The sequence below is a fragment of the Alternaria hordeiaustralica genome, assembly GCF_023758085.1.
Source record: "Alternaria hordeiaustralica strain BMP 2776 chromosome Unknown scaffold_3, whole genome shotgun sequence".
NCBI classification, from domain to species: domain Eukaryota; kingdom Fungi; phylum Ascomycota; class Dothideomycetes; order Pleosporales; family Pleosporaceae; genus Alternaria; species Alternaria hordeiaustralica.
The window spans coordinates 1420998-1447803 of NW_026056775.1; the positions used below are offsets into that span (position 1 = coordinate 1420998).

Genomic DNA, 26806 nt, shown 5'->3' on the forward strand with positions numbered 1-26806 from the left:
TGTTCTGGTAATATTGTTTGGTGAAGTATTTGTGAAGAAGAGGCGCAGACTCGAAACCGAGAGTGTTGTTACAAGCCTAATAGAAATGTGGCCTATGTTTTGATGAAAGTTCTTCTGCGCCAATTGTCGTGAGCTGGACAGCAGATGCGGAGGCCCAAAGGAGAGAATCATAGATGGGTGCTTGATGGTTTTCGTGTTATCATGTGTTTTTACTTGGCGTGTTTTGATTCGAACAGCATACAACCAGGATATCGAACTTTGTAAAATCTCATGTTATAAGCTTCGAATTCTTTTCGACAACGGCAAAGTCATACAACGTCGAAGTCCATCTTTCAAATATTCTCGCCAGAATCTCAGGCGAGAATCATGGGTCTTGTGTTGGGTAGTTTTGGACTCCTCTTTCCTGATCATAGAATAGAAATCACTTCTTTTGGAAATCGGGAAGAAATATTGTTGTTATCGTAGAGACGAGTATACTGAGATTGGAGGCGACTTGATAGACATCAAGAGCACGAGCCAGCTCAAGACTGCATGCCGCTTTCGAAAACATCTTTTGGGTTCTACACATACTGAGTAAGTGTCGAAGTTTATCGCTCAGTCGGTTTTCTCGCAACTCCAGGAGAAGGGAGAAGCAGATCCCCACGACATAGAATAAAACTCGTCTTGTTTCTAAGAACAATCTCCTGGCTGACCGGAGGAACAACACATAATTTTCCTTTCGCTAGCTTTTGGATTATAGCGCATGAAACCTGATAGCTTGAAGCGGGGAATGAACGTATTTTCGCGATATTTGAGTCCAGACAACACCGCTCCATTACTATCTCCATGTACTCTTTTGAGTTGAAAAAGAGAGGAGATGTTTGTGCAACTCCGTCAAGAAAAGAGGTGTATTTATACTGGTATCCATTACCGTCCGAGTGCTGGATGTGCCGCCAAAGTCTCGCATCTTGAATCAGTAACGCAGTTGCCAACGTCCCGCCAACATGAGTCCTTGGCCAAATCTTTTTGTTAGGTTTTGTGCATCATGATACCCTTTGAGTAGTTTTATTTCTTCCGCTCGCTCACTTCCATCGGCAAAACATCGAACATATTTTGGTGTTTGACCCATCGACGAGGGAGGTCGACAACTCCTATCGGCTGGTTGAGACTGATTTTCTAGAAAGCCACAGCATCGCATCCGCAGAATGTTGAAAGAAGCGGCAAGACGCCACGACCATGCTTTCTCTTGCTCCCGATTTTAGACAACCTCCATGTTGCTGTAAGAGTGCAATTTTGATGTCCTTGCCGGAAAGTGATAAGATGAGCATCCAGAAAATCCAGAAGTCGTTGAAAGCGTTTAAGTACTCGTTGCGCTGTTCGACGAGGGGAGGGTCATGGAGACCGTAAAAGAGATACCCGTCGCTCATGTTTTGTTGTGGTAGATTTTTTGAGTTTAAACCCCTAAACGCCAACACCAGCACATGCAGCTGTCGTTCCGACGCTTCAAAGTCTCGACATGTCCGACCAGAACTCATTTTTGGGATAACGCAGGTCAAAGTCGACATTTGTAAGTCGTGAGTGGTGCCGGAAGATATTATTGCTCGCGCTGGAGAAGCAAGACCAAACACATAGTTTGGAACGGGTAGTATCATGAATAAAAAGTCTCTTTGAACAGAGACATAGGACCAGAGAACATTAAACACTCGAATCCAGATTTCTTTTGTGGTGAAGAATTTTCCGAAGATTGGAGGGGAAAGTCATGAAATATTTGACACGTCGTTTTCGAATAACAGACCAGAGTTGGTCTCGAAGTCCACATAAGCGCCACTGGCGGTTTTTTTGTAATAAAAGATGGAAGCTTTTAGAGTGTATGAGGACAAGAGAGCGTGACCAGAAGAGTGGTTTATATACACCAGTAGCGCGGACATTGAACCGTGGAACCGCCTGTACTGCTGACGATCATCACTACCAACGCAGCATTCACATGCCCAATCGCGCGCATCGACACGGACCATTCGACTCATTTATCCAACTTCGCATTCCGACGAAGCCGTCCCAACAACTAGGATTCTATCAACAGAGCGCTCAAACACACCTTATCAATGCCATACAATTCCTTTTTCGTATCCTACCCTATCCAGCATCTACCCAAAAGAGCCAACCAATCGCAGTGGCACCCACTCAAATATCGTCGAGGTCCTCCTCCTCGGCTCTGCTCTTCTTGCCATCGCCATTGAGCCTATCCATCCTGACATCCTCGTGTCTCCTAGTCTCGTTCATACCACCGCTCATGGCCATGGCTTGGCGGCCAGTATCCGAGCTCTCAAGGAAAGCGCGAAGACGCTCCTTGCCGACTTCAAGACCTTGTGTGGAGGCGGCGTTGGCCATGCGTGCCATGGGGCCCCATAGGTTGAGGGTGTAGGTTACGTAGGCGCCGACGGCGAGGAGGATAAGGAAGATGAAGTACACTGGGTTGCGGAGGACTGAAAAAGGTCAGTATACAGGTAACGAAAAGCAGAGACGACTTTGAGACTTACCAGCTACGATTTCGTTCCAACCCAGCGCGAGGAGGAGACCGTAGAAGTACAACGGAACTTGCGTGATACCGCCAATCGCGCTACGCTTGGCTTCCACGTACACACCATCCGCGGTCTTCTTGAAGCGGATCAGGAGATCTGCTTGCTTGGCGTCAGAGAGGATGGTCATCTCCTCTTCTAGAGTCTTGCCCTCTTCGTCGTCTAAGCCACCGATGGGTGTCAGATCGTCTTCATCCGCAGCGGTTGCTGACGCGGGAGCTTCGCCGATCCATGCATCGAGCGGTGGAGGGCTTGATGTCTTCGCCAGCTTGAAACGGGCAAGGAGTGGGATAACGGTGATCGTCGACTCGCGGGCCTTGGTGTAGACACCCTCGATGTCATCGGTGGGTCGCCATATTCTTGGGACGCCATGCTCGTCGTAGCGGAACTTGTCTTCGAAGTTTTCTCTCAGCTTCAAGAGAATGTTGCCCTCCATGACTTCTTCGTCAATTTTCGCGCGGAGGACAGCCCACGACTTCCGCCGTAACCTCCACAGACCGACCTCAACTTCTTCGGGGCTAGCATCGAAGCTGGATGCGCGGTCAGTGAATCGCTTCTCGGCGCTCGAAACAGTTTCGGTGAAGATAGTCCAGACACGGTCCCAGAGATCCTTCTCTGTTGGTGGTCGCTCGCCATGCTCGGGCGCGCCAGAACCGCCTCGACCGGATCCGAGCTTGTTGAATTCCAGACCGACAGACTCGTCTAGTCTTGATCGTACCCAGCGCTCGATTCGTGTGGCTAGACGCCTCATCTCATCCTTGCGCAGACGGCCAGAGACGTCATCAAGGTCCTTCTTGTAGATCTTCAACTCGTTCTCATGACTGCTCCAGGCCGCGCCCTCGATCGCCATGGCCTTCGCATCTTCTTCGAACTTGGCAAGTGCTTGCTTCTTCTCCGAATCGACAATCTGTGCGAAGTCGTATGTTCCCTTCTTCTGACCGCTCTTCACCGCCGCACTGACGGCTTCGCTGAAGGACTCCACCCCGGACTTGTGAGCAGCTGTGAGTTGCTTCTGGAACAGTGCCTTCAACCGTGTGTCCACTTTGCCCTCCAGTTCTGCCTGCTTCCGCTTGTAGACGCCCTTGTGGTATCGGCTCGCGTTCGTGTCGAAGTCTTTGAAGACCTTGGTTCGTGCAGCGCTCATCGCAGGGCCGAGGTCGGCGATGACAGAAAGCTGCCCGGTCCGAGCATGCTCGGCTTGTTGGTCCTCCAGTGGTGTGATCTTCTCGTCGAAAGCAACAAGGACCTCCCGCGAGATCTCGTCACAGCGGAACTGAGCTAACAGCTCTTGTTGTGTAGGCAAATCCAAGTCCTTGTTGTTGACAATCTGATCCCATACACCCTCCGCGTACGCCGAGAAACCGTCTGCGGGAATCCGTCGGTGGTATTGGGGCAGGAAGATGGGTGCCGTCGCCTCGTCGATAAGTCCGCTCTTCCTCGGGTCATTGTACCCTTCCTTGAACCGCCTGCTAAGCTGTGTGACTGCCTCCTCAAACTTCTCTGGCTGTAGGATCTTGTGTGGGAGGGCGACGAAGGCGAAGTCGAAGTAGTCTTCTATCCGCGAGTTCTCGAGGCCATTGGGTTTTGAGATGGTCGACCATAGTTTGGAGAGGTCTTGTATTAAGGTGTTTTGTAGGTTCTTGAGGGGTGTCGTGCCGAGGTGGTCGCGGATGACGAAGAATAAGAGGGATCTGGGGGTGGATCTAGTAATCGTCAGCACGTGAGGGCTAAGGATAGTCGTAACACTTACTGGCTGTCCTTGACGAAGAGCTGTAGGTTGACTTCGAACACAGTCTTGAGCAGGCCCATGTTGGCACCCTGGTACAGTCCGACTTGGTGTTCCCAGATGTTGACGATGAGGACCTCGCTCGTGGCAAGTGCGAACAGGGCGCTCTTGCGCTCAAAGTCCTGGTCCTCGCCTCGCTCTCTGCCGTCGGTACCCTCAACGTCCATGACGAGGATATTCTCAGCCATGTTGGAGCCGCCCTCCTCCCGCTTGTTCTTGCTCATCCAGATTCCCTTTGTTGTCTGGCGGCGCTCCTGCTCGGACATGACGCCGAACTGGGTGCCGAAGAGGTAGTTGAGCAGCGTCGACTTTCCGGTAGACTGCGAGCCAAAGACGGATATGAGGTGGTAGTTGAAGCCGGCGGGGATAACCTTCTCGATGTTGAGATATGTAGAGACGTTTGTGCTACATGGCGAGAACCCATTAGCCTACTGCCCCTCTGCCCAATTGCCTGCACGCGGAGAAGACATACTTGAACATCTTGTCCTCGTCAATGACCTGGATGCCATGTTCGTAGGCACTTTTGTCGACGTTGTCGCCGACGCCGGCAAAGTGGGCGTTCATCATGAGCGAGGGGGACGTGTGGTGTTTGACGTTGCTGGGACGGCCCTGGCCATTCACTTTGAGGGAATCGTCGGCCATGATTGCTTGGTGTACAGTCCAGCCGAGAGCTGCACGTGGTGCGGGAAGAATAATGGCGTTGTTAGGGGTGAAAGCTGGCCGTTGATGTCACAGGCCGACCGCTTCTGGAGCGTCGACGCCCATTCGCCGCTGCACCCTGGCCCTGATCCTCGCTTAGCCCAGGCGGTGGTTGCTGCCGTACAGATGACGGTCGCCTGCATCATGCCCTCTGTTTGTATACAGGCTTTGAGACACCCATTCCTGCTGCCTCTCTCACGTGCTGTTGCCCCGAGGACGGCGATCTGAACCATGGTTGAGCACGGTAGTGGGGATGCACGTTGCGATCGTGGGCAGGAACAAATCATCACGTCTTGGCATCGCTTTCACGGTACTATCACTGGGTCGCTTGACAGGACGTTCCTGAAGATAAACGTGTCCTTAGAACAGGTGCCGATAAGCTACCGAAATCTGGGAGATCGCCGTAAGGATCGCTCTAGATGTCTTCGCTCAACAGCGCGGGCGTTCTAGTAATAAGAATAATTCAACCCCCACTACGCGTGCTATGACACCGCCAACACCATCTCTAGTCTCAGAATTCCCTATGTCCCTTACCACCACTAACCATATCCCCACTGATCTTGCTAATTTCCTCGCTGTTCTTGACCCAAGCCTTCGTCGCATCCTCCCACACCCCATCTCCAAACTTGTTCTTGCACCACTCCAGCACCTTCTCCGCCTCACCTCTTATCCTCTTTTCAATGCCCTCCTCATCATCCGTTCTCTCACTCTTCTTCTTGCCTCGAAACTGCTCAACAGCGTCGACCAGACTCTTAGGCTCCCCATCGCCATAGACAAACTCTATCAGCGAGGCAGAGATGGAAGAGTTGCTGCCAACTTGCTTAGCGACTTCAGCATCCAATTTCTGACCATCTTCTTTGTGTTTGGGTTGATAGCCTTCACATGCGTCCGCGACGTCGCTTATCCAGGCTCTTGCGTTGTTGAAGTCGCCCTCCGCGCGGTGCAAGATACCGTGTAGCAGCATCCCCTCCACAGCTGGCGGGGCCTGCATATGCCGCACTAGAAAATGTGCAGATTCCAAGTCATGGTTGAGGATGTGCAACAGTGCTTCGATGGTTGGGTGGACATGTAGGTCTGCGATTGTCGCCGTGAGTTGTGCATCCTGCGCTTTCTTGGGTGGGTGGACGAGATTGGTGTTGGGTATGAGCTTCTGTGATATCGTTTCCAGCGTCCGTGACACGTCTGATTGACTCATTTCTTCGTTTTGCTTGGTAGAATCGAACCTGCTGGTGTGAGTTGTACGCGAAGAGATGACTTTTCAGTTCTGGCCAAGACGCGATGGTGAAGAGAAGATATTGTGATCTCGGTAGTAATCAAACTCAAAGATACCATCGCAAAACAGAAAGTCTCACAACATGTATGCACCAGCTAGCTTCGTCGCGAAAGCATGTGACGTGCTTGATGCACCAACTTAGGAGCGCAGACGTCATGATGGACCCTGAGAATCATACAGCCGACACGTGCGGGGTGGGACAATTTACAAAAGGAAATCTGATATAGCTCTGACATGTAAACGCGTAATTAGGTAGTATTATCACATAATGGAATGTTGTAGCATAAGAATGTGATTTTCGTAGATGCGCTAAACCGCGCTCATATGTACATACAACGCATTATGATCCAACTGCCTGAACACAACCTAGTCGTACAGGTATAACAGGTACAAGGTCAGGGTCGTAGAGTATTTTGCATCCAAACGCCGGGAAATGGAGTCGAAGAGGTTGGAAAGACAACGCGGAGGCCGTATCGGACGCGAATCGGGCGGTTGGAGGTAGGGTGGGAGGTATCCGAGGTCGTGATAGGATCATGTGGAACATCAGCTCAACCCACGCTTAAGCCTTGTTCTTGTTCTGCTCTTCCTCCTTCTCAGCCTTCTTCTCCTTCTTGTTAGCAGCATCAGCATGCTGCTTAGCCTTGTGCTCCTTGTCCGCAGCAGCAGCCTTGCGCTCCTTCTCTCGTTGCTCCTCAGCCTCTACCATTTCTGTATCATCAAGTCAGCTAGCTATTCCCACATCCAACTTCACGACTTTGACATACCTCTCCACTGGTCCTCTCCAGCATATCGCTCGTGGTGAATCTTCTTCTCGATAACATGCTTATGCTCGGGATCGTTCGGGTCGATAACCCTAATTGTCTCCCATCTTCCCTGACCCTTGGCCGCGTCCGCACCTTCAATCGCAAAACTGCCTAGCAACGCTGCCAGTGTGCCACCCTGTGCGTACATACGCGCCTGCACTAGCTTTTGTGATCCGCTCAGGTATGGGTTGCGGTTGACCATGTGCCATGATCCAGCCATGGAGACGACCCAGAAACCAAAGAGAATCGGGTATCGGTTTTCGGTCGCCCAGGCTTTGGCGCGCTGGAGAGCGGTCTTGTTTTGTTCGTAGAGGGCCTCGCGCTCCTTCTCTCGCTCGACTTGGCGCTTCTTCTCGGGTGTGTGTTCGATGTCGTATGCTGCGGAGGCTCGGTCGGCGGCGATGACGGCTGTGAGGTAGCATTGTTAGCAATCGAACTCCGGGATTCTGCGATAGAGAGATACGTACCGATGAATGTTCCTGTTGAGGCCACAAGGAAGGCCCGGAAAGGAACTGTGAGCGCTCGGAAAGAGTGGTATCTTCTGCTCGCAGCCATGACGCCTGCAGCACCTATCGCCGTACCAATGGCACCACCTATCGAGCCGCCCTTGATTGTGGCACTTGAAGCTATCAGTACAAAGTTCCCATCGCCGTTAGAGTGTAACACTCACTTGTAATGCGCTGCCTCCTCTTCCTTGGTAAGAACCTTCATCTTGTCTTGGGTAGAAACTGCTCCGATTCGGAATTTGGGTGTATAATGGACGACCGTGAAAATGTGGCGGCTGTCGAGAGTTATGCGTCAGGTATACGCTTAGTGTTGGGAGTTGGACGAGTATGTGTATGGAGTCTGAATGGGTATATAAAATATGACGGCGCACGCGGCGACTTATTAAAAGATAACGCAATGCTCAAAACTCATGGTGACGTCGCCGAACTTCCGGCGCCGCTAGACCCACGTTGACATGTGCGGGCAGTGATGAGGTAAGGCCCTTTCGGCAGGCCCTGCCTAGCCCTACGTCCCTCCAGGGCTGGGCCGATTATCGTGCGCTGAGAGATCAGGTCACCGATGCATGATCGAGTGAGTATACCTCGAGGGGACTTCTTTTGCTGTTCGTTTCTTGCAGCTCTACGTTGGATGTAGGAACATTTAACTCGTTTTGGGATGCGCTCCCAGCGAACCATGACTACCTACTCAAGATGCTCTGCCTCGCAATAGTTCCATCAGAAATGCATCACCCATGCGCATTCACTACCCTGATACCTACATGCAGGCAGCCGCTAAGTAAGGCTCTGTAAGCTTGTGAGCAATCCATCCCCGGTTTGTTCCTGCTCGGCAAGTTCTCGCGTGTCGCATGCTCTTCGGATTCTGTGCCGAAGCGGCATCTCTTAGTTGCCGCTCGCCGCTCGCACTGTTCAGACTCAGCAAATATGCGGCCAACCTTCCTTCTCTTCTACATGAGACTATGCGAGTTTCTCAGAACGTGCTTCCTGATGAAAAACCTCGCAGTTTTCACCAACCCTGATTATCGTCTTCCCGGCATGTGCAAGCTCTTTCCCGGCCATGCCCGAGTTGCCACCGAAGCCCGTACAAACTCCAGGATTCACCGAGCGGCTCCGCATGTTGACATCCACGACAAGACGGGTAGCAACGTCTGTCTCTTATGTTCACTCATCAGTTCCCATTACTGCGGTAAAGCCACGAACTCTTCCCAACACATCAAAATCAGTGATACATGCAATAGGTCATCATGTTTCTTATTTCCATCGAAGAATACATACATCCGATGACAGCATTATCGTAACCGTATTACCTCGTGATTAGTCTGCTTCCGAAAGAAGGATAAGTATGTAGGTACAATCCAGTTCATTGTTCACCATATCGTCTTCTCCAGCTTTTGCCTCCATAATCCTACTAAGTATCTCAGGGCCGATGAAAGTGTTGGGATAAACAAGAAAGAACATGTCCGTGATAAGGCGTGTCCAGGAATCGATGCTTTTCCAACTGACTGTAGGAAATGCGTACTTTCGTTTTAAGCCAATGGTCTTCGACAATTTGTTCGACATTGATCTTAGCTTTTGGGCATATCCACGATACCTTCTTCGAGATCGAGCGAGCGGTGCACTGGCTGATAATACCCAACGATACGTATGTGGACAAAGACATGTACACGCGCAAATACGTCTTTAACGGAATGCGCCAAAACTGGGGCGCGGTGCGGGGTTGCCATAGCGGGGAAGCATGCCTGCCGGAGGTCCTGGGCGTGTCGCAAGGGCAGGGTTGCAGCAGAGCATGGCGACGCGAGAGCCGTACTTGGAACCGCGGAGAGAGACCATGTGCTTACGGATGTGGCCGCCAACGAGCTCGCGATGCTGGGTACCACTGTTGGTTAAGACATACTGGATAAGATAGTTGCCGAACTGATCACCAGCAACTTCGACAAGGTTAGCTATCGTCCACGGATCAAGGGTGCTCCAGACTTACTATCAATAAGAGGCATGCGTGGACGGTCGGGGCGAGCTTCGCATACGCGGTCCAGGTACCGGTCCAGGAACTCGTTGCCACCAATCTTCAGGCACTTCTCGATGACCTTGGAAGCATACTGGTCCATGCTGTACTCAGTACTGAAGCGAAGGATGTGATCGATAGCTCGGCTACGATCAGCGGGCGCGCCATGCTCGCAAATATGCTGAATGCACCAGTTGCCGAATTGACCGTGGGCGATGACATCGATACTGGCGAGCACCTCGTTGATGCAGGGACGCTAATGCCAGTTAGTAGAAGTAGAAAGGATTGATAGCGCCTTTAAGTACCTTGTCTTCCTCAAGGCAGTTCTCGAAGATGTTCTGTACGACCAGGCTGCCCGTCTCGCCCAAAGCAACTTCGTGCCACATGCCTCGTAAAGCTTCGTTGACGTAACGCATGATCTGGGGTGGAGAGTCGCTCCAACGGAGCTCAAAGAGCTTCTGCCAGACGTGGCAAGCGTAACGATGGATGACAGTCTCTGGGATGCGACGAAGCAGTTCGTGCACCATAGTTGCCTTATACTCTTCCGGGACGCAGTCGAAGGCCTTCTGGATGACATGGCAGCCAAATGCGTCCATGCTCAAGGCGAGAGTATTGCCGCGAATGGCTTGGGCGATCGCGATGACTTGATCGTGCGTACCATGCTCAAAGCAACGCTGTACAAGAAAGTTGCCGAAGCGGTTGACCATCAAGGCATAAGCTTGGGAGATGATTGCCTCCACAATCTCATACTTCTGTTCCGGTGTGCCTACTTTGAGCTTCTGCTGAAGGAAGATGGAAGCCTGCTGGTCGTTGTTGCAGATGATCTTATCGACGATGTACTTCCAGTTGCAGCTCATGTTTCGGTCCAACAGGCGACGATAGTTCATGGGTTCAACAGGGGGCACGTACTGTGAAGTACCCGCCTCACTCGGAGCCTATGTCTTGTCAGTAAAAGTCGGGGCTCTGCATGCAGTAGCGGCATCTTACCTGAGAGTTCCATGGAGACGGTCCCATGCCATTGGCCACGTTGAACTCGTTGGCATCTGGCGACAATCTGCTGGCCATTGTACCAATCGGAGCCGGGTGGCCTATCGGATACATGGGCGGCATAGCGTACTGATTGTAACTCGGATCGAAGGCCGAACTAGGGCGGCTAGGTGGATTGCTCAGTCCATTTCCCATGCCCATGTTCATACCGTTGAAGTTGTTGTTCATGGGGTTAGGCATGCCATTACCCATACCGGCATTGAAGCCGTTGGACATCCCGCTACTGCGGAAACTCTGGTCGAGAGGGAAATGAGTGGGCTCGTTCAAGAAGCCATTGCGACGATAGCCTGACTGAGCGGGTTGTGGACGGGCCTGAGGCTGGGGCTGAGGCTGCACCTGGGGCTGGTATGAGTTGCCGAAGCTGTTGTTGCTGGTATAGGCTGGGCGAGCAGGCTCATTGCCCCAACCGTAGTTGCTCCGAGTAGAAGCATTGAATTTGTTCTGCAAGCTGGTGAGAGTCTGCTCAGTGACATCACCCGGGTAGCTATAATCAGCCTCTGACGATTGGCTCAGGTGCTCCATGGTCGACCGGGCCACATGATGGCTGTGCATTTCCTGGTTGACGCGGTTGACTTCGTTGCGGGCCTCTTGTAGTTCTAGCTTAAGCTTTTGCAGCTCGCAAGCCTCGACGAGGATGATCGAGCCGTCCAACTCCGTCGATGGGGTAGATGCGAAGTCGTCGGTGGCCGGTGTGATGGGGATCGATCCGTTGGAGGAGCTATACGGGTCGTGCGGAGGGGAGCGTCCATTCAGGCGCTGCAAGAGCGAGTCCATGACGGCTGACTCCTCGTGAGCTCCCATCTTGGGCTTCTGGGTAGGTCAGCTTGGTCGATGTGAGAGGGCGCGACGGTGAGCCTGCTGCAAATGCTGGATTGTACTGACCTTATAGCCGTCGAATGAGTCGTGCTGTTGCAGCATAGGCGCTTGATTGCCCAGGGTAGAAGAACCGAGTGGTCGCTTCATGCCCTGTGTATTGAAAGTCAACGATGAGCCAAACGCACGTTGGAAGGCATATGGGTATTGGTGCAGGCTCATGCTGCCTACCGCCTGACCCAGGACCTCTGGCGAGGTGTCAATCCTGAGATCGCCGGCCTTGGAGAATCGGTTGGGGCCCTTGCGGGGTGTGGGAGACCCGTCGGAAGTTATGTTGAAGCTCATAGTAGCGGAGCTTGGAAGAGTGGGTAGATGACTTAGATCCGAGAGGCTACCGACGTGTCCAGGCTATATGGTGAAGAGTGCGGTTCTGAAGGCGGCTGGAAACAAATCTGGGGTTATTGGGCAAATGGGCAGATAATATGCAGAACGGAGGCTCGGAGCAGCTCGTTTGGCGACGTAAATGGCCAATGTAGATGCAGAAGCGACGAGGAAACAGCTCAAATGTACATAAATCAGTAGGTCGCAGAGGGCGTTGTCGCAAGGAAAGGACGACAGTCGTGGAAAGAAGGAAGAGATCGAGGAGATGGTGAGTAAAGAAAGCGGGAGAAGCGGGGTGGTGACAATAGAAGCTTCCGAAAGAGACAAAGTGAGCGCGAGTAGGTGCCCAGGTGGAAGGCGCGTCGCGTCGGGACGCGTCGCACTCGTCTTCACCTCAGCAAACGGAAAGATTATTGTAGAAAGAGGAATCAATGATACAGTTGTCAAGATCGGTACGCTCTACATCTCCACCCGTTGCGTTCATATCAAAGCTGCTTACTCCCACACTGAAAGTTGATGAGACATAGTGAGCCTTTAATATCCGCAGTTACCTACCACCTCTTCGAGCTTGGGCCTGCGCATTGCTTACCCACTTTCTATGACACTGCTGGGAGTGACCTTCCAGTCAGAGTCAAAGAAACCCATCGCTAAGACACCCTCAATACCCTTCCATTTTGCGCTCTCACCAAAGACAACGAAATCGGGTTGACCGACGCCTGCCAGCAAAGGAACGATACGGGATGCCTGTCGCAACCCCTCGTCATCAGCACCCCACAATACGAGCTCGAGACGCTCGTCTGGTAGTGGTCGCAAGAACGCCGCACCTCTAGCTTCCTCCTTGTATGTTTGGTCTTGCCCACGGTAGTCGCGGATGGTAATTCCAAAGTCGCCAAACTGAATCGGGAAGTTGCTTTCACTTTCTTTGAGACTGGCGCCAACAGCTAGAGTGATAACGTTGTTGGTGTATTTGGAGATTGCAGAGTCTGCTGTGGAAGAGACGATGTTGGCGTCTGCTTGGAAGTACTGGTGTAGATTGCGTGAAGTCTGCAGTGCAATGTACGACGAATTGCCAGAGCCTGGGTGCCTGATAGTGAACGGCCCACGGGTGCGAAGAATAGCAGTCATGGAGCCCAGTTGTCGGCCACTCCTTTCAGGCTGCGCGTAATCTGCAGTACGTGAGCCGATGTTCCAGCCGTCGTCCGTCTTGTAAGCACGGATGAAAGAGTCGGTGGTTGCTGCTGCCTCTGCCAGGCTCATTTCGTGCCCATCGAGAGTCACAGACCCATCCCAAAGGGCAGTATTGAACTCAAGCTCTTTTACATTGGAGGTCTTAATGATGTGTCCCCAAACACCGACCTTGCCATAGCGTCCTGGGTCTTCTAGCTTTTTGACCTGAATACCGTTCTTACTCCCCATGTCTCCAGGGTCGCCGACCATGATAAGAAAATGCTCCATTTTCCGAGGTAAAACATCTGTGTTCATAGCTTGGGTGTAGTAGAAGTCTACCAATGAAGGTGTTGTCATGACCCCGTCAAACCAGTGGTTTGCCCCTGCTACTTCGTTGTAACTAGCTTTGGCTCCTGTAACTCCCGAACTGACTCCTGTACGATACAGCTGCTCCGCAAGTAGGCGGCCGTTGTAAGCCGGAACGTTGTCGTCAATCTCACCGTGCTGCTGTTGAACAGGAATTCCATGCGCGTTAGGCATGAGCATTTCATGTCGATAATTGTTTAGTGAGGCACTGATGACCGCTGTACGTCCTGGATCTGCAGGCTGCCACAGATGGTATGGCACGTACACCTGAATACTGGCGTAGCCCGAAACTGGTGCTGCAGCGAGTACTTTATCTGGTCGGTGAGTCAGGGCATACCAAGTACCCTGCCCACCGTTGGAGTGCCCCGAGACTATCCAGCGGTCTGTGTCGATACCGTATCCGGTCCAGTGATTATCCGCGATCCAGGTTGGAATCGCAGCTATTGCGGCTTCAACGTCGGCGAAGCCCCAGTTGTGCCAGTCGTCGCCGGACCACGGCGTGACACCTGTTGGGAACAGGACCCATGCACAGAGATCGGAAACGGGATCCAGAGCGCCAGTAACCTGGGGATTTTCCGCTTCAAGACCAGCTCCGTGCAGTTGCAGCAATAAAGGCAGCCTCGATTGTCCCGATGGGCATGTTGCGTTCTTCGCCGGAGGCCGAAGCATAGCATAAGAAGCCATGCCGCCCGGGTGGAGATATGTGACCTTGTGAGGCCTGTAGAGATCGACATGATTCAGCTTTTGGGATACATGTAGGGTGTTCTGATGCGTTCCACCAACGGACTGGTACGTGATGTCGTAATCCAAGGACGAGGCATTGTTGGTAGAGAGAGATGCTTTCAAGACGATGGGCCTCGTTTGACCTGCAACAATAGTGATGGGCATGCTCGAGTCTTCGTATGTGTCAGAGTCGTCCTGGTCAGCAATATCAGTATCTTCGCGTAACAATGACTGAGCGCCCGTTGTCCACCCGGCGAAAGAGACGTGCGAGCTCACATCTGAGGGCTGAATACTCAGGACCTCGATATCCTCTTCCCCAGTGTTCCTCAAGTATACCGATCCAATCGGCGAAGCAAGCTTTCCGTCGACCACATCAGACACTAGCATGCCAGGTTTCGCAAGTTCCAGAGACCCTGTGGCCTTTTGCACATCAACGACAACATCAATGGTAGGCTCCAGAATGCCTCCAAAAGCCCTGACATCGCGAGCTAGGCGAAGATCGATTCTGTGTGAGCCAGGCTTGAGATGAAGAACAGGAGGTGCGTTGCGGTAGCTGTAATAGTCTCCTCCAAAGTAGTGCTGGTCATCCACCCAGTATTCCAGGATGGCGTCCGTATGCAAGATTAGATGTTGAGTCTCATTGCCGCCAACGATGAGTTCGCCACGAGCCCAGGCCTGGTATTGAACAGCAGCCCACCCGTATACAACCTTGAGGAAGTCCCAATCAACGTTGGAGTAAGCCACACTCAAGGAAGCGTTGGCCGATGTAGCATCGTTCAAAGTCCGTACGGCTTGGGTCACGTTCCATGACGCGGTCCCGTTAGTAGGCAATGAGCTTCGAAATGTCGCCTCCGGGTCATATTGGAGATTTCTGAAGCCGCCGTAGTACTCGAGTGGATCGGCACCCCACGTGGCTTCTATATGATGTTGGCATGGTGTTTCCGCGTCACCACGGTCAATGACGTACCTCTTGTTCCAATCTGAAATGGCCCTAAGACGTGCCATGTGTCGTTGAAGGAAATCAAGGAGGCACTCTCCTGGCGGCTCACTAGGTGTAGTGGGGCTACGACCGGGCCATGTTCCGCAGCATGACCCAATTGCAGCAGGAGGAAGATAGCACAGAACAAGTACGGCAGCGACGGCCGGTTCATCGGAACAGACATACTCGGGGTTGCACGAAGCCTCGACACATGCTGAGGAGCGAAAGAGGTGGTTTTGAACAGGAACGTCGTTATCGGTGCAGAAGATCTCTGCCCGACACAGCAGGTGCGGAATGCATGGTAGTTCCCGAAGTCATCAACGGAGCTTGGCTGACGAGGGGCTGGTGATTTGTTATCCCTGTCGGCTGCACGACGCCCGGAACGCGTATGTCACTAACCAGACAATTCTCCGCTAATTACGGATCTATTGCGACGCTTGCCTTCAACACCACGCTTCGTGGAATAATCCTTCTCGACGATCCACGGTACCCCACCACCGCTACCGCTGATTGTGCCGCCCTCGTGCTCTTGCGTGTAGCAAAGGAGTGCGCCACTGTTCCGCGCATATAGCACCAAGTCGCCTGCAACATCGCTCCTCCCAACCCCCATGGCGTAACGAATAGTTCTACGACACCCCAACCTCCTTCCATCCCGCCGTCGCCATGACGCCTCCGTTGGCGCGGGACCCGAGTCCCAACGCTACCTTCAAGTTTCCCGCCTTCCAGCCCGATCTGCTCCCCACGCCCGAGGAAGACAACATCTACGGCCTCAGCTCGTCGCGGTCCGCCAGCCCCAGTCATGCAGCGCAGACAAACGGTAGTGCGATACCAGGGGATAGGTGGCATCCGCGCAAAGAGGCTAGGTTCGGGGGCATGAATGGCTCCTCGTCGGGCTCCTCGAACAGACACGGGCGACAGAAGAGCCTGTCCGAGGCCTTCAGGACAATACGGACGCGAAAGGGCAGTGTCAGCCAGAACGCGCATGAACTCGCAGATGCGCTCAAGGCGCCGCTGTCGCCCAAGCTCATCGTACGTCGCGCCATGCACGTCTCTGCATGGTCCATGGCTAACAGACGCAGGTGCTCTGCGGCGTGTGGTACATGACCTCCATCTTCACCAACATGTCCTCCAAGGCCATCCTGACCGCCCTACCGAAGCCCATCACCCTTACGACCGTACAATTCGCCTTCGTATCTGGCTGGTGCTTGATAATGGCCATGTTCGCCAGGAAATTTCCGCGGTTGAAGCAGACGATGCCTTTCCTCAAGTACGGCATTCGCAGCCCATCCAGGGAACTGATCATGGCTACGCTGCCCTTGACGCTCTTCCAGATCGGCGGACACATTCTCAGCGCCGATGCTACGTCGAGGATACCTGTGTCGCTGGTGCACACCATCAAGGGACTCTCCCCGCTCCTGACGGTCATGGCCTACAGCATCTTCTTCAAGATTCAATACTCGATCCCAACATACCTCTCCCTTATACCACTTACTCTGGGAGTCATACTGGCCTGCTCGGCGGATTTCAACGCGAACCTGATCGGCCTGATGTCCGCATTTGCCAGCGCGATCCTCTTCGTCGTACAGAACATTGTCTCCAAGCAGATCTTCAACGACGCCGCAGCCGCTGAGAAAGACGGTCTCCCACCCAACAAGTTCACCAAGCCAGACAAACTAAACCTCCTCTGCTACTCCTCCGGTCTAGCCTTCCTCTTCACACTCCCACTCTGGCTCTGGTCCGAAGGATTCACCCTGATCTTCGACTTTCTGCACGACGCCTCCATCGAACTATCAGACCACCCTGAAGCTCTGGATCACGGGCGGCTAATCCTAGAGTTCCTCTTTAACGGCACTTTCCATTTCGGGCAGAACATTGTAGCCTTCGTGCTACTATCCATGGTCTCACCAGTCACCTACTCCGTCGCCAGCCTGATCAAGCGCGTCTTCGTCATCGTCTTCGCAGTCGTCTGGTTTGGCAAGCCCATGACCAAAGTGCAAGCCTTCGGCTTCGTCCTCACATTCGTGGGTCTATATCTCTACGACCGCACGCACGACGCCGCGAAAGCAGATAAACGCGCAAAGGCCCTACAGTCCAAGAACAGCGGTTCACTGCTTCCCTTGGCAACAGACGTCAAGTCGCGACCTGTTTTCACGGCTAGTCCGTCGTCCATGCAGGATCCAGGGACGTACGCCATGCCGGGCATTCACGAGTCACGAGATGAGAAGAGACATGATGATTCGGGCAGTTCGAGCTATCGCAGGACTTCTGAGCAGGGCTCGCAGTACCTGCCTCCTGGGACGAAGGCGGAGGATACTTGGCGGCCTAATGACATGAATGGCAGAAGGGGGATAGGCGTTTCATGAGCATTTACGAATCTATTTGTTGTTTTTAGATGAACTCTTGGGTCGAGATCCGAGTGATGTTTTGTGTTGGTGAGTGGCCCGGAAGAGATGCTCGGTACGATGATGGAGATGCGCAAAGGACCGATCTACGTGCCGAGTGTCACTGGTCAGTGGTCAAGTGCTCGATTTGCCGAGACGACCGACAGAGAGATACTAAGCCGTGGATCTACTTCGTCACATGTGATACAACCGCCGCTCCAGGAGTCTGCTGACGCGTCAGCCCGTTGTGACATTCCGATTGTACAATCAACGACCATGGTGGCTACATGAGATAATCTGAACATGAGCTGACATTGCAATCACGCCATACATACAGCCACTATTCGCATTATCGCCTCCAGTCCCGAACCGAACAAAAGAGATGCTTCTCGCAGCATGCAAAACCAAGCAGAGACCCCGACACCTGTAGCCGAACAGACACAAAGCAGACGTAAAGTGAGCGACTTCCTGGACGCCGAGTTTGGGCATTTGCATCATCTCATGTTGTTTCCCGCGCGTTAAACGTAAGGCACATTTGTATCGTAGTCCTGCTCGCTATATCCGAGCTTTCTCCCTTCGCTGCTTCCGCCAAAAACATGCGTTGTAACCCGGCGCAACCAGTTTGTAGGTGAAGGGTATTTGTGGATTTCGTCGTCGTCTAGCAGCATCCCTTCTTCTGCTCCGCGTCGGCCGACTTGCTGATCTCGAGCACCTTGCGGTCGTTGCCGAGGACTGGGCCGCTGCCTTCGCCCTGGTCGAGGGCTTTGCTTGAGACGATGCGGTAGATTTCTGGGTAGCGTTAGCAGCAGTTCGTACTGGTGACTCGGCGTTGAGGGCACGACGAAAGTGGCGGTGTAAGCACATGTCTATCCAGCCTATGGACTGTGACGCCAAACTTTGCGCCGACCACTATATCTACTGCGGGGTATTATTTGGTGAGACGGGCGTACCTGTGAGAATGTTCTGGAAAGCAAGCTCGACGTTGCTGGCGTCCAAGGCGGACGTCTCGATGAAGGAGAGGTTGTTGTCGCCTGAAAAGTGTCAGCTTACGTCGTCTCTGAGAGACTGTCTGGACAACTGCCAGTGTCATAGAATGGTGCACGTACTTGCAAACTGCTTGGCCTCCTCTGTTGGCACTGCCCGCAGATGCCTCAAATCGCTCTTGTTACCGACGAGCATGATGACGATGTTGGAGTCGGCATGGTCGCGCAGCTCCTTCAGCCACCTCGTCACGTTCTCGTATGTCTGGTGCTTGCTGATGTCGTAGACAAGCAGAGCGCCGACAGCGCCACGGTAGTATGCGGAGGTGATGGCGCGGTACCGCTCCTGGCCTGCGGTATCCCAGATCTGGGCCTTGATGGTCTTTGCGTCGACTTGGATGGAGCGGGTAGCGAATTCGACACCGATGGTCGACTTGGAGTCGAGGTTGAACTCGTTGCGCGTGAATCGACTCAACAGGTTGGATTTACCGACACCTGAGTCTCCGATGAGCACCACTGCGGGGGTTAGCGGGCGACGAGACCAGGACGAGTAAGGCGGGGGGAGAGGCGGTACCCTTGAAGAGGAACTACAGGCACGACGGTCAGTATGCAGAGTCCACAGCTGCTGGCGTACGGGGACTCACGTCATATTCGTCGTTCGCCATTGTTGCGGTAGGCAGGTGGGGAAGAGTGGCAGGCGGGCGGCGGGTGCACGTCTCAGTCGCTAATTCGGCGAGGTTTTCGGATGCAGGGCCTGGATAGCGTCGGGGTATCAGGGCAAGCAGAGAGGCAGAGTACGGTCGTCGTGGCGGGTGAAGTGTCCAGGTGCGCTATCTCGCTGCCTCGAGGAGTCGCTGCTCCACCAACAAAGCACCAGCCAGCACTCAGGGCGAACGAGCCCATGCCGCATTAGGTAAGCGAGACGCTACTCTCCGCGCCCTCACCCTCACGCCCGTGGTTGCTTGCACCACCGCAAACAAGTCGCCTTTCGCCAAATAGCGGCAATCACTCAGTCTCTTCTTATCGCGTGTTGAGCGAGCACAGCGATCGGGTGCGTATCGGAAAATTCGACCTGCGCGTTGTATCAGCATTATCCCGCTGCTCTCAACCAATCAGGACCTTGCATCCTCATTCATCTCTACGGCTTTCGCCAGAATGTCATCACGCCCTGTCGAAGACGATGAGCAAGTGGCGGGTACTTTTGACGTGGAATGTATCATAGCAGAAAAGTGGCAAAATGAATGGGACGTCGCGCCCTTCGGGAAGGGAATAAAGTACTTGACCAAGTGGGAGGGCTATCCACTTTCCGAGTAAGTCTATGCTGAATGATCGTTGAGCCAAGCTAACCCGCTATGAAGCAGTAAGCATTCAATCTTGTCTTTCGCAGTTCTTTGGTTTTGCCTGGAAAACGACCCCGACCTATACTCTCCAAGCGTTTCACAAGGTTGAACATTCATCGCATCTTCCTAACGTTATGTAGGTACTTGGGAACCAGCATCAAATTTTGAAAATGTTAATGATGATGATGTTCCAACGGACCCCGAACCTGCCCCAGGACCCCCAGCTCCCACCGCTCTGGAACTATGGAACCTGAAGAAATCGAAAATGAGCGGGATTGAATTCCGGAAGCTATGCGACCAAAACATAAGCAGATTCGAGGCAGCAGTTCGAGCAGCGGCAGGTGAAGGTGTGCCGCCCCTCGAAGTTACACTGGCAGAAAGAGAAGCTGTAGACTCCAGTCAACTCAACAACTTGTTCATCGAAAGTCCCAGAAGACAACCTCCAAGAGCGCGCAAGCCTCCTGTAGTGCAGTCAGACTCATCTTTGTCTTCTTCTGAGGAAGCAGAGTTGACGGATGACTCATTGTTTGATGAGATCACGATGACCTCAAAGAAGACAAAGCACAAGTCAACTAGTGCAGATGGCGCTGGTACTGAGCGCCGGCCACGTCGAAAGTCAGCTCAGTCAGCCAGTGAAGCACTGAAACGTGCTACAACCACTCCAAAGCGGAAGTCAGCTACTAAGCCGAGCCCAGCTAAGCCTTCGCCATCGGAATCAATTCCACATTCTCGAACCGGACATGTCGACCCGGTCCCCACGCAACGGAGGGCGAGTACCACCAGTGAGCTTGCAAGCGCCGCTACAGGTTCTGCCAATATAACCCCGGCCCGCGCAAATCCCGGTACTGCGAAGAGATCAGTCTCATTCACTACGCAGGTCAGTCCTAGTAATGTCACATCCGATACAGGAAAGAACGGCGCCATCAAGTTCACGAACCAACCGAAACCTCCGCCTCGTCAGATCTCTGAATTGAACAAGACCCATTTCCGCAACCTTAAAGGACGAGGGGCGGCGAATAAGAAGTCTGCCAGGGAGGGTACACCTGATCCTTCGGCTCTACAGATTGTCAACGCCCCACCCGGTACCACTATCTCGCTCCCGCGCGCACCACGCGATGATCTATACGGTCGTCGTGAGCCTAGCCATAGGCGACCCACAGAAGACTCCAACAGCGACGTTCGCCCAAGCCGACAGTCTACTGACGGTAACCTACCGTTGGAAGACTGGGAATCCCACAAAGTCCCATTAGTATGCTATTCTTGGAGGCTTAGCAACGATTGCCCGAGAGGTCCGAAAGAATGTCGCTTCATGCATAGAAATAAGGATGAAAACGGCCGTGACTATCCCTTGGGGGATATGCAAGGGTTCATACCTGGTAAATATCGCAGGCCACCACTCACCTGTCCCTATTGGCTGAACCATGAACGGGGCTGCAAGAATTCTGCCGAACAGTGTAATTACGCTCACTACAACACTGGGTGGATGAAGCACACTGATCCTAAAGTTCCCGATGTGCGAATTGATCCTGAGAAGCGGCCGGAGTTCAATGGTGGAGAAAGTCAGTCTGGTGACAAGTTCACCAAGAAAGCGTTGGCACCGAACCAACTTACGTGCTGGTACTGGAAAAACACTCAATGTCGTAAGTCCGACCAGGATTGTGCCTTCCAACATTATGATACTGGTATCGTCGCGGATGGGCCACATGGTTCTCGTCAGAAGCCTGTTCGACCGTCGGATGGGTCTGATGAATCTGATGCGTCTGTCCATATGGACATCGATGATGTTGCTCAGCCGGACGTTGCCGATGAAGTAACACGCTCCCCTTCTCCCATGCCACTCGAACAACCGCAACAACCGTTCCAGCCGCCACCTCCTCCACCTCCACCCATGGAATTCCCTCCTGTCGATATCAGATGCACAGAGCTGCAAGAGAGAATAAGCGCAGTCAGTAAGCTCGACTTCGAAGACATGTTTGCGACCAACGATGGTGAAACAACCATCGATCCGGTAGAAAGGAGGGCTTTCTTGTTCTTTCACCCTGAGGATCACTTTGTGGAGTTTGAAATCATCACTCGATGGCTCTTGATGCATCATGTCCAAGTCAGCAGTGCGAGCTATGCAGGCGGATGGGCAGATTTTCAGCAACAAATCCTGAAAGGAGGCACGGGTATCATCATCGTACGTATCACACACTCCGTGGAACAAACGAATACTAAGCAGACTAGGCACATCCCGACTTTGAGTACTTCACAAGTATCCCCGGATTCGGCCAAGTCCTCCGTAGAGGAGTGCGTCTCTGGTCGGTCGGGCTTCAACCAGGTATCGAATACGACTACGCTTCAGACGAGACACCTGTGCTCCGGAATGATCGCATTGAGATATTTCCTGTTGGTGGATTCATCTACATCACGGACGAAGTCTTCGAAGCGATGCCAAAATATGCGCTGTGTATCATCAAGCTCTTCTTGGCGAAAATCAAGAAGCTCAAGGAACTCGCAGGTCCATCAGCTCATTGGCCAGAGATCGTCGAGAACAGCTTGCTCTGGCGTCTTTGTGTCCGCCCGGAATTGATGGAGCATCTGTTTGCCTACTGTGAAGACCAAGCAACAGAGCTCCAGGCTGGGGATCCTGATGTACAAAGGTTCGTTCACTACACTCGAAATAAAAGGATATATCACTAACTTCAACATAGTGCCGCGGAGCTCTACTCTCTCCTCATAAACCCCAACTTCATCGAGCAAGACAGTCCCGATGCCCCCCTCAGCCTAAAAGCCGACAAACACCCCATCCTCTCTGAGCGCCGTGCGATCGCAGAATGCGAACCCGTCGACTACTTCAACACGCTCAAACTTAGCCAGCAAGCCGCCAATCTGAACATGATACGCTACTACGCTGGACTGCAAGTCGATATGCGCCGCGACTACCGCCACTTCTACGTCGTACATACCGAGCCGACGGCGTCGTATGTGAAGGAGTGGAAGCAGGAGATCCAGACTATTGCTGAAGTCATCACACCTGAGCAGTGTGTCAAGGAGTTCAAGAAGAGTGGGCAGGATAGCATGTTTAATTTCTTTGAGGACGTAATGGCAGGGGATGTGGGCGAGAAGGGAGCGGACAAGGACGGTGACGCGACGCGCACGGGCTAGGAACCTACGCGCGATGCTAAACATGTTCCGGTAACGATTGAAGAGTGGTGGAAGAGGGCTCAACATATTCTTTCACGGAAGTCGTGTTGGGCTGTATGAAGTCTGGCGTGTCTTAAGAGACTAGGTCAAGTCACCTCCCCATATCAGACACGACCTCACAATAGCATTTCCGCTTGTTTGCCCGATAACCTAATACCCTGTGATAGTAGTAAAGCATTTCACATGTTCAATAAAAGCGTTCTATCAACTCAAAGATATTTTGAGTCACTACCCAGCCATCAGAAGACACAATCCATGGAGAAAACAAGCTGGGTATCATTCAACTGCTTGCAAACCTATCGTATATATACATCTACTTCTTCTTCCCCTTCGTCTTATCCACAATGTCGACCCAATTCCTTTGCACGCCCCTCTTCTCCAACGCCTTCATAATAGCATCCTTCTGTGGCCCCTGCACCATGACCTCCATAACCGGTGCTTTGGGACTAGACCCCTGCAGCTTATCCACACTCGTGCTACCCGCACACGTCTTTCTCAGCTCATCAGCAAGCGGCTGCGGCGAAATATAATACGGCTCCAGTCCATGCACTTTCGTCACAGTCTTGTTGCCGCTGCGCGTCTCGAGCGTGATTTGTATTTTGGGCGGCGCACCGGCTTTGGGCTTCGCGTCAGAGATGTCGGCGTCGTTGCGGATAATGGCGTGGAAAGGGGAAGAGGCGGCGACCATGCGCTCGGCTAGGGCATCGCGCGGCATGGCGCCCGAGGAGAGGGCGGCGTTGTCGGCGGCCGAGGAACCTAGGAGGGCATCCGCGAGCTGCGGGTTTATGCGGATGAGGCGCTTGTTCTTGGAATCGATTAGGTTCTCGGCTTCTATGTAGGCAATGAGGAGTTGTTTTAGCTCTGATGGGGTGTAGAGGCCGCGGGGGTCGGCTTTGGAGGCGCTGAGGATGGGTGCGAGTTTCTCTTTGGGTCGGAGTACGGAGACGAGCTTGAGCTTTTGGCCCACGGACGACTCGGCGGAGAGAGGCGCGGCTGGCTTCCCGTTGACGCTCGCTGCGGTTGGCGCATCTTTCTTCGGTAGCCGGTAGGGAACGAACGATTCGATCTGGCGGTCCTTGAAGTCGATGTCAAGAACTACGACCTCGTTGCCATCGCGGTCTTTGCACTTGAGAATCTGTTGCTTGTCCAGATACCGGACGAACTTTCTCAGGTTCTTCCAACTTGTCTTTTTGATTTGTAGTGAGGCGGTTCGCGCGGGGGTGTAGGTGGGAAGGAAGGGTAGGACGAGCGTAGACATGACATTGGTTTGCGAGATCGGGAAGTCGAGGCCGTAGGAGGGGTGGCCCTTGTTGTGGTCCATGTGGTAGCGGACACCGTACAAGAAGGCATTCTTGAAAGCTTCGTCAATTTCTAAGTTTGTTAGCTAGTGGTCAGCGTAGTTGAGGATAGGAAGCATACCCTTGGTTGTAAGCTCTTTATCTTCAAGGACATCGATGAAGTCGTTATTGGATGGCGCATCTTCGCCTTGTACGCCCTGTGCTTTCTCCGCCTCTGACCGTTGGGTCGGGGTGGCATCGAGAGTGATACCGCCTTCGTCGTCGTCTAGATCGACGGCTGCCGTGCGATCAGCGAGACTCGCCTCTTCGGCATTGTCGTCATCCCAGCCCTGGAGGATATCAGGAGGCTCAGTGCCTGCCTTGCCTGTCGAGCTCCAAGACCATAGTTCGTCGCCTGCCCAGTGGAACGTCGACACAGCCATACCCTTGGTGCCCTGGACTTTGCCCAACGCGCTTACATCGATGACGCACTCGCCAACCGCCATGGGTACTGTCGGTGCCTCGAGGCTTGCAATGGCAACGATTGCGCCTTTTGTCGCTTTCTTGGGGAAAGGCGGACCTCGTTGTAGGCCAGGCGTCATCAGGTCGGCGCCACCCTGCATCTTCTCGACCACGACGAGCGGCGTGTATAGCAATGGGACTATCCGTGGGTTGTGCCAGAGAGTATAGACGGTTGGGTACATCTTGTCACCAACCTTCGCCCACAATACTCTCTGCTCCCCGCTGGTGCCCTCATGGCTGCCTACGTATATCGTCCCCGACACCTGCTTGAGGTCTGGCCCCGCGGTGGTGGTGAAGCGCGCGGACAGGGCATTCTCTGGGAGCAGCGACTTGCGCAGTGCTGTGAGGCCGGCGGTTGACGAAGCTGCCTTATCGTCCGGGTTCGCGTCGGCATCTACGGGGATCTCTATGCCAAAGTCGGCGATGATCTGGTCGGCAGTCCTGCGGCGGTCGCTGGACTTGAGGGGGGAGAGGGGCTTGATCTAAGGGGCGTTAGTCAGTGCAGCGTATGTGCGAGATTGCAACCTACAGTCGGTTTCTTTTTGAACATGTTGGACGCGTATGCTTCTGCGGTAGTTGTTGGATGTCGTGGGCGAGTCTGAAGCTCTGCGCGCTGGCTGCAAACAATGTTTGACGCGGCGATTCTCTATGACTTCAGCGGGGCAGCTAGCGCGTTTCCCCAGCCTTGCCATGTGCCTCGAACGGGAGCATCACTATGAGTCGAACATCCTCATGCTGACTACGCAGTGCTACCTTTGCGACAGACTTCGCCATATGTGCCGCTTTGTTTCTTCAAGTCCTCGCCCTGGTCCATGAAATGAAAGTCTGTGTTGATGATGCAGCCAATGTCCACGGATGGCCCACAGACCCGGTCGTCACTTTAGACTTCTGTCGCCAGCTAGGCAGTTGTAGCCGCCAATATAGCATTTGGGACCCGAAGCTACTTTTTCCATGGTTGGGCTTCTGATGACACCTGCGAAGTTAACCACATCGGCTGGCAGGTGCTGGCCTCACCTGCCGATCCTGAAATCTAGAGGCTGGCTAGCCGGCAGTCGACCTTCTGCTGTACTTGGTAAGCCGGAAGGCGTCAGTGACGATAGCTGCAATGCCTCATTGTTTATAGACCATTGTCTCCTTTACGCCTGGTACTGCGTCAGCTGGATCGTCAGGACGCGTCTTCGCACCATAACAAGCTGTTCACAGCCTCCGGATAATCTCAGCTCACGTCGAGGACTCGATAGCCTTCCGTCGCAAGCTGAAGCGCAATGTTTTCCCTCTTGCGGTGGTGTACTGTCACGTTACAGAGCCGTCCTTTGCCTCATCTGAAACATTGTCCCATCTGAAACACACTCTCAGAGATACTGCCACACCGTCATCTACCATCTAGTCGCGCTGCCACCAAAGGTAGACAGCCTCGCACACGAAACACACACCAAAACTGCAAGGAGATGAACAAGGTAGATAGACTTCGATCCCAGATTCCAGGACGCTGGCCCGGCCTGTTGGGTCCCATGTCGCTCACCCGCCGCAGCATCCATGCAGCTGGCAGCCCTCGACATCGACGGTAGCCGCTTCCGGTCAAGGCGTGCTGAACTTCAAATTTTAGCCGTCCAGGCACCAGAACGCATGCGGCCGTTGCACGGTACACAGTTCCGTGCTGACATTGACCGCATCGGCAACAGCTGGTTCTCGCGCAAAAAGTGCGCATCCAATCCATGCCTCAGTATTCCATTGCGGCAGTCATGGTGCAAACACTGCAGACGTTCGTGGCGGCGGCGCGTCAGCGAAAGACTTGCCGGCCCGGCCAATGGCTCTAGGCCTCGGTGCAAAGTCGACAACGGCTGGCTTATTCACAGCTTCACCAAACACCTCTTGGCCCGCGTGGTCCCAATTGCCGACTGGGCGCCACCGCCATGATTCAATCACACTATGCCTCCCTTAGGCAAAGCACCATTACGCATGGACTCGGCCCCCGGAGCCTCCAGGATGACCATCGTCCGTAAATGTCATGGCGAGATGCGGA

The 26806-nt window shown here is 53.3% G+C and overlaps 8 protein-coding genes across 8 annotated transcripts; 2 read left to right on the top strand and 6 right to left on the bottom strand.

Moving 5' to 3' along the window:
* Positions 1-2160: 2160 nt before the first annotated feature.
* On the bottom strand, positions 2161-4983 carry SEY1 (Dynamin-like GTPase that mediates homotypic ER fusion; the record flags this gene model as incomplete). The annotated part of the gene is made up of 4 exons (XM_049385242.1): positions 2161-2462; positions 2517-4258; positions 4306-4746; positions 4814-4983. 4 exons carry the CDS (start codon positions 4981-4983, stop codon positions 2161-2163), a joined length of 2655 nt encoding a protein of 884 aa, XP_049247265.1.
* Positions 4984-5551: 568 nt separating this feature from the next.
* Positions 5552-6235, bottom strand: J4E84_002622 (uncharacterized protein; the record flags this gene model as incomplete). Its single annotated transcript, XM_049385243.1, has 1 exon — positions 5552-6235. The coding sequence occupies one exon, from the start codon at positions 6233-6235 to the stop codon at positions 5552-5554; it is 684 nt and encodes a 227-aa protein (XP_049247266.1).
* A 637-nt stretch (positions 6236-6872) lies between these two features.
* Positions 6873-7827, bottom strand: J4E84_002623 (uncharacterized protein; the record flags this gene model as incomplete). Its single annotated transcript, XM_049385244.1, has 4 exons — positions 6873-7021; positions 7078-7524; positions 7584-7735; positions 7787-7827. 4 exons carry the CDS (start codon positions 7825-7827, stop codon positions 6873-6875), a joined length of 789 nt encoding a protein of 262 aa, XP_049247267.1.
* Positions 7828-9299: 1472 nt separating this feature from the next.
* J4E84_002624 (uncharacterized protein) lies at positions 9300-15269 on the bottom strand (the record flags this gene model as incomplete). Its single annotated transcript, XM_049385245.1, has 7 exons — positions 9300-9547; positions 9598-9877; positions 9927-10556; positions 10609-11478; positions 11551-11872; positions 12452-15035; positions 15086-15269. 7 exons carry the CDS (start codon positions 15267-15269, stop codon positions 9300-9302), a joined length of 5118 nt encoding a protein of 1705 aa, XP_049247268.1.
* Positions 15270-15760: 491 nt separating this feature from the next.
* On the top strand, positions 15761-17460 carry J4E84_002625 (uncharacterized protein; the record flags this gene model as incomplete). The annotated part of the gene is made up of 2 exons (XM_049385246.1): positions 15761-16126; positions 16177-17460. The coding sequence occupies 2 exons, from the start codon at positions 15761-15763 to the stop codon at positions 17458-17460; spliced, it is 1650 nt and encodes a 549-aa protein (XP_049247269.1).
* Positions 17461-18136: 676 nt separating this feature from the next.
* On the bottom strand, positions 18137-19123 carry RAB11B (Ras- protein Rab-11B; the record flags this gene model as incomplete). The annotated part of the gene is made up of 5 exons (XM_049385247.1): positions 18137-18267; positions 18429-18509; positions 18585-18974; positions 19033-19045; positions 19103-19123. The coding sequence occupies 5 exons, from the start codon at positions 19121-19123 to the stop codon at positions 18137-18139; spliced, it is 636 nt and encodes a 211-aa protein (XP_049247270.1).
* Positions 19124-20063: 940 nt separating this feature from the next.
* Positions 20064-22945, top strand: J4E84_002627 (uncharacterized protein; the record flags this gene model as incomplete). The annotated part of the gene is made up of 5 exons (XM_049385248.1): positions 20064-21047; positions 21591-21608; positions 21663-21977; positions 22025-22440; positions 22492-22945. 5 exons carry the CDS (start codon positions 20064-20066, stop codon positions 22943-22945), a joined length of 2187 nt encoding a protein of 728 aa, XP_049247271.1.
* A 352-nt stretch (positions 22946-23297) lies between these two features.
* J4E84_002628 (uncharacterized protein) lies at positions 23298-25333 on the bottom strand (the record flags this gene model as incomplete). Its single annotated transcript, XM_049385249.1, has 3 exons — positions 23298-24355; positions 24404-25265; positions 25313-25333. The coding sequence occupies 3 exons, from the start codon at positions 25331-25333 to the stop codon at positions 23298-23300; spliced, it is 1941 nt and encodes a 646-aa protein (XP_049247272.1).
* Between the last annotated feature and the right edge of the window lie 1473 nt (positions 25334-26806).